The sequence below is a fragment of the Electrona antarctica genome (genome assembly GCF_951216825.1).
Source record: "Electrona antarctica genome assembly, chromosome: 7".
In the NCBI taxonomy this organism is placed as follows: Eukaryota; Metazoa; Chordata; class Actinopteri; order Myctophiformes; family Myctophidae; genus Electrona; species Electrona antarctica.
In genome coordinates, this window is record NC_136812.1 from 2,858,178 (window position 1) to 2,864,780 (window position 6,603).

The 6,603-nt window shown below is 47.2% G+C and overlaps 1 protein-coding gene across 2 annotated transcripts in view; it reads left to right on the forward strand.

The window, feature by feature from the left end:
* LOC306926405 (sex comb on midleg-like protein 2) overlaps positions 1-3,953 on the forward strand; it is a 74,669-nt gene extending 70,716 nt beyond the window's left edge. For both annotated transcript variants that reach the window (XM_079505672.1, XM_079505673.1), the window contains exon 14: positions 2,665-3,953. In XM_079505672.1, the coding sequence (XP_079361798.1) occupies positions 2,665-2,790 (126 nt within the window). In that variant the 3' untranslated portion in view covers positions 2,791-3,953. The remainder of the gene's footprint in view (positions 1-2,664) is intronic.
* The last annotated feature ends 2,650 nt before the right edge of the window (positions 3,954-6,603 follow it).

Sequence of the window (6,603 nt, forward strand, 5' to 3'; positions counted from 1 at the left end):
GCATGTGCACATTTTGTTACCGGGGCGGACCGGGTGGTTGTCCAAATCACCCAATCACTGAATGCTCCTTTAAGTTAAACAAATCTGAACTATCCCTTTAAGGCTGGTTTAGGATCAGCTCTATATACGGAATCAAAAAGTTGAGCTGTGTTTTAGGCTAAGGACAAAACAATTGAGCTACGCAATGCATGCTGGAAGGCAAGCCGGCTGCCGCTGCCCGCCAGGCTGCCCGCCAGGCTGCCCACCAGGCTGCCGCTGCCCGCCGGCTGCCCGCCAGGCTGCCCGCCAGGCTGCCCGCCAGGCTGCCGCTGCCCGCCAGGCTGCCCGCCAGGCTGCCGCTGCCCGCCAGGCTGATTTGAATGTCAAACACCGGCGTACAATCATGGATTCCTCGTCGGGTCTTTAAAAGAGCATTCAGTGATTTGGGTGATTTGGAAAACCACCCAGTCCGCCCCGATAACAAAATGTGCACATGCACGCTCTACAGTGGGGGGAAGTGCAACAGGCCAACAGCATGTGCACCAAGGCCCGCCCCCACTCGATCATGATTGGAGGAAGGCCCCTCTCATCCTGATTGGATGAAGGCTTTGCCACCCGCCACCAAAACTGAAACTAGGGTTTTTTGACCCCAGGGGCTCACTGGGGACAGGGAGGAACTCCTTATATGGTCAGCACACTCTATAGTAGGGAGGATTATCCAGAAAAAAAGAAAAAACAAGTGATATTTGAATTAAGTCAAATCACTGAATATACCTTTAAAGGTGATATAGACAAGTTTCCAGTGTTTGTACACAAAGTGCGTGAGTGTTTCCAAACAAATGCAAATCTAGCTCCACCCCCCTCCCCCCCCTCATTCTATTGGCTGAGCCAGGTCACTTCAGGCTATGGGATTGTTGTTGCTGCTGGGAGGGACGCTATGGATATTGCGCTCGTATGGCTAAATATGACATTAAAAAATTAAGAATTTCTATCTATCTTAGTTACAACAATGACATTGAGTTGACATGTTTTTTTAAGGGTAACTGTAGCATAATCGCAATATCACACGACTGACATGACGAGTCCCTCAAATGAGGAAGTAGCGGAGGAGGAGACTCACTGGCTCTCAATTCAATTCTCTTTTATTTGTAATCGTGCATATAAAACATATTGCCCCTCAAATGCCCCAGCCACTACAGCATCGTTCATGTGAACTACTCTGTCCACGGTTATTCATTGCAATGAAGAAAAATCGCTATGATGATCCGCGACGGCTAGCCTGTCACCGCTGGCGAACACGGGTTGAATGCACGCTTCAAGCCGGCCGGCAGGCAGTCGCCGCGGTGGTGGCTGGTGAAATGATACTATTACTCACTTCCACTTCCACCATTTCAACAAATAAGCACATACAACCCACTCCACATGAACGATATTGATGTAGGCCTAAACCAGGAGATTTTATTGGGGTCCGAGTCGTTCTGTGACTAAGGATCCTCCGAGTTCTGAGGGGTGCTTGCTGCTGGTGTTGTTCACTAGTTTCACACCACCCAACCATGCCTATACATAGCGATTCTCATAATTTCAATAGGCTTACATATTAAATCCTAAACATACTATTTCACATGAACAATGTTAGTGAAACTAAGATATGGGGATAATATTATACATTGCAATTGAAATCGCATCGCGTTTTCATTATAATACTGCTGGGTTGAACACACCGTCACAGCCTCGCGCTGCAATTGGCTAAAAGTTTAAATCCCCTCCGACGTCCCGTCTAGTAAACTGTAGTGGATATAAACAGTGCATTCAGCCAGAGGGGGGCAAAGGGGGAGTGTGCTGTTGCAGGAGGACACCTCAGCATCATAAGATAGGGAAAGATAGAGGGGGAAAAGGCCAACAAAATACATTTATATATATTTTAAATTTTGGCTGAAAACTTGTCTATATCACCTTTAATTTCTATTAAATAATGGGATCTCGGGAAAACTCATGTCCATACGTAAAGAAAGTAAGTCGGGAACGGCTCGGATTCTGACCAAATTGCCACGGGTCCACTCGGGTCCACTCGGGTCCACTCGGGTCCACTCGGGTCCACTCGGGTCCACTCGGGTGCACTCGGGTCCACTCGGGTCCACTCGGGTCCACTCGGGTGCACTCGGGTGCACTCGGGTGCACTCGGGTCCACTCGGGTCCACTCGGGTCCACTCGGGTCCACTCGGGTGCACACGGGTCCACACGGGTCCACACGGGTCCACTCGGGTCCACTCGGGTCCACACGGGTCCACACGGGTCCACTCGGGTCCACTCTGGTTCACTCGGGTCCACTCGGGGCCACTCGGGCTCAGTGCTGTCATTTGAAAGAAATCTCGGGACGGGTCGGAAACGGCAGGAAATCACGTTGAATTCACATGAGAGCTCTGCTGCTCCGAGTGGATCATTCATAGCTGCTCCTCAACCAGAGATGAACCCAGCAGACCTACGAGATGCGAGGCGTTGTGTGTGTGTGTGCCGTGGCATCACTGTAATGATGTACGAATCGGGAGTCTCTAAACTAAAGTCACAATTGTCTGGTGAAGTGAGTGACGCTGTGGTTTCTGCTCTGCTTTGCCGCCTCCTCCTCCTCCTTCTCCTCCTCCTCCCCCTCTCCTCCTCCCCCTCCTCCTCCTCCTCCTCCCCCAACAGGAGATCGATGGCAAGGCCCTGATGCTGCTTCGCAGTGACATGGTGATGAAGTACATGGGGCTGAAACTGGGCCCGGCGCTGAAGCTGTGCCACCACATAGAGAGGCTGAAGCAGGGGAAACCATAGCACCACCGTGACACACACACACACACACACACACACACACACACACACACACACACACACACACACACACACACAATAAGCGCTCAGTGAAACGGCAGGCAGTCACCTGGACTTACACCACAACACCAAAACGACTCTGTAAACACCAAGGGATCGCTCCTCTGAGGGGGGACACGGTAGTACCCCCCCCCCCCCCCAACCCCACCCAAGGTCTGTGAAAACCACCACCAGACCCCCCCCCCCCCCATAGCACACGTGCACACAAGGTCTTTACTCCTGTCCTGTTCTGTTCTTTTCTTCTTTTACTGAGATGAAATCTTTGATCCTGGTTTTGGATCTCCCCCCAAAGATGGAGAATGTTTCTTCTTATACATAATATACAGTATATATAGATATCTACAATATATATATTGTCTTTTTTATTACCGCCAGGATAATTCTTCACTACAGAAGGGGTGATGTAATGTAATGTATGCTAGAAGAAGTGTGAACGACCTGTGCATATCTCCTGACACGCTGTTATGTAGATATTAGTACTAATAATGCATAATATTATACCTAAAGTATGCGGGAGGTTTAGCACCCCCACCCCTGTCTCTCTATCTCTGTCTCTCTATCTCTGTCTCTCTATCTCTGTCTCTCTATCTCTGTCTCTCTATCTCTGTCTCTCTATCTCTGTCTCTCTATCGCTGTCTCTCTATCTCTGTCTCTCTATCTCTGTCTCTCTATCTCTCTCTCTCTCTCTGCCGTCTCTCTAAGAATCCTCCATCTTCCCATGACTGTGTGGAAGCCGTTAATGAACAGCTGACTGTGTGGAAACCGTTAATTAACAGCTGACTGTGTGGAAGCCGTTCATTAACAGCAGACTGTGTGGAAGCCGTTAATGAACAGCTGACTGTGTGGAAGCCGTTAATGAACAGCTGACTGTGAGGAAGCCGTTAATGAACAGCTGACTGTGAGGAAGCCGTTAATGAACAGCAGACTGTGTGGAAGCCGTTAATGAACAGCTGACTGTGTGGAAGCCGTTAATTAACAGCTGACTGTGTGGAAGCCGTTCATTAACAGCTGACTGTGTGGAAGCCGTTCATTAACAGCTGACTGTGTGGAAGCCGTTCATTAACAGCTGACTGTGTGGAAGCCGTTAATTAACAGCTACGGACAGACAGATTGTCACAGAAGTGCAAAAAACGGGACATTTTCTAAAGGGCTTTTCATCATATCTACAGTGTGTTAACGTTAATTAATATTCGTGTCGCTTGTTCACGAAAAACAATCCCAAGCCTGCCGAACGAGCGGACGGTCCCCGGCCCGGAACCCCCCCCCCCCCCCCCATCAACGACCGACCGTACGGTCCCCTGCCCGGACCCCCCCCCCCCCCCCCCATCAACGGCCGTTTATTATAAACAATCACAGTTGTTCAACGAAGACAGGCCGTGATGTACAGTTTTATGGGTTTAACCATGAATTATATCAGCAACAGAATGTACATTTATTTTGTAGAAAAGCGAAATATTTTAAGGAAAAAATCATATATTAAGTTTAGAAATGTGAAGATGATAATGGGTGGGTGGGAGGGAGGGAGGGGGGGGTTTATGGTGGATATTTCAGACAATGTATTTCATACTGCTTTTTACTACTTAAAACGCTGCGCTTTTTAGTTCAAAGTACCCCCCCTACCCCCTCCCCCCCCCCCCCCCCCCCCCCCCCCGCCCCGGTTTGATAGATCCCGCCTTGCTTTACCTTTTCTTTCTGTTGGAACATTTGGACGTCTCTCAGGTTCACGTGTCTTTGTTATTAGAGTGTAAACCTTTTGTAGCATAATTAATGTTTGGTATTATTATTATTATATTGTACTGTACTTCACACACAAAGAAGAAGAAAGAGAAAATAAGCTTCAATATGTCGTCGTCGTCATCGCTGTCGGGGGGGGGGGGAAACCTTGTATGTTGAAGAACGTTACGTTGCTCTTCAGGAAATATAAAAAAATATCCTGGATCTGACGTAGTTATTATTTAGACACAAGGCCTGACCTCAAAATATATATCCTGGATCTGACGTAGTTATTATTTAGACACAAGGCCTGACCTCAAAGATTTAAAAAAAATCTTCTAAATCCTCCAGTTTTCTGAAATAAATATTTTTACGATTTAAAAAAAAATAGCAGACCTACAAGCTCATAGCGCGCCACTCGGTGCCGCGCTATGAGCTTGTAGATCTGCTATTTTTCAATAGCTAAAGCATAACATGATGCTTAAAACACCAAAAAGGGTTAAGCTCCGAGCTCCCCCCCCCCCCCCCCCCCGTTCTACTTTTTCGCCACACTCCTGAACAGCAACACATTAACATCTCATTATTAATTCACACAAACGAATGTACAAAGTTTGACGTGTGGAGAATCCAAGGATTCCTCCCGCCAGGCAGCGACGATGACGTTGGACTCCCCTCTGTGACTTAAACGAGTCGTTAGTGCCATAAGATAAGATATGCAACACAGGACGGATAGGATAGAAGTGCTGGTGAACTCTGTCTCTCTGCATCCTCCTCCTCCTCCAAGTACTTGAAGCATAATAGGCCAGATTCCAACACCCCCAAAACCTCGGCCACTCGTTCTCACTCACACTCTGTCGCTCCAGCATGGTGGTGTTACGGTGGAATTGGTGACCTGAGGAAATGTGTTACCATCCTGTGGACTTACTTCACACAACTTACATGGAGGTCTTTAACCCATTTCGACCTGACGTCGAAATGTAAGAAATGTCTTCTAAATCCTGAAAGTTTTCTGAAAAACCTCATGTTTCTGTATCAGTGGTGCTCAATATTTCATGTCAAGGGCCCCCAGAAATATATGTAATTTGCCTCCGACCCCCCCGTCTGAAAATGTTGTTCCAGGGACCCCCCCCCCCCCCCAGAAGCAAAGATTTGAGTTAAAAACGTTCACACTGAAAGAATATATATTCAAAGATTTGCGCCACACTTTCACAAACAACAATTATAATAACAGACTTCTTGTAAATTAACTGACAATAATGTAACTCTTGAAATGGGTCCATTTGGTTTCATTTTATGCTCTCAAGAGTTATAAGATCTAATAAGGGTCCATTTGGTTAGCAACAGGCTTATCTCACAGCCCCCTTTCCACGCCCCCTTCCGGTAGATAGTGGTGTCATTTAACATTAGCATTTACACGTTTTTTTTCTCTGGAGAATCTAAGTACATTTCCTAATGTAAAAATGTGACAGACCAATATTATTATGAAGCAAACAAGATGGTAAATCAGCTCGAACAGATAGAACAAACCTTACCTTGAGAAAACAAAAGTTGTAGACTTCTTAAATTACCTCTGTTAACATGTAGTGTCTATGGAGTGACGTCACGCTATCACCACTAACGCGGAAAGGGGGCGTATTAAGGGGGCGGGGAAATTCTGTGAGATAGGCCTACTCTCAATCATTTAGCCGCATGGGGACCACCTGGAGCCCCCTCAAGGACCACTGCTGGTCCCCCGGACCACTGGTTGAAAACCACTGGTCTACACGACCATTTTTCAGCAGGTCACCAGTTTCACCGTAACACCCCCATGATGTAATGACAGAGCGAGAGAGGCGAGTGGTGGAGGTTCGGGGGGTGTTGGAACGTGGCTCTATAGTGTGTTGTTGAATGCTCCTTCACCATGATGACGACACCACATCAACAATACATGTCGTGTTCATGATGTGTATTATTTTCTATTTTATAAAACTACCAAAAAAATGAAATGAAAAAAAAATGAAGCCTCTTGGTCTGTTTGTCTGTTTGAATCCCAGGTGTTGATTG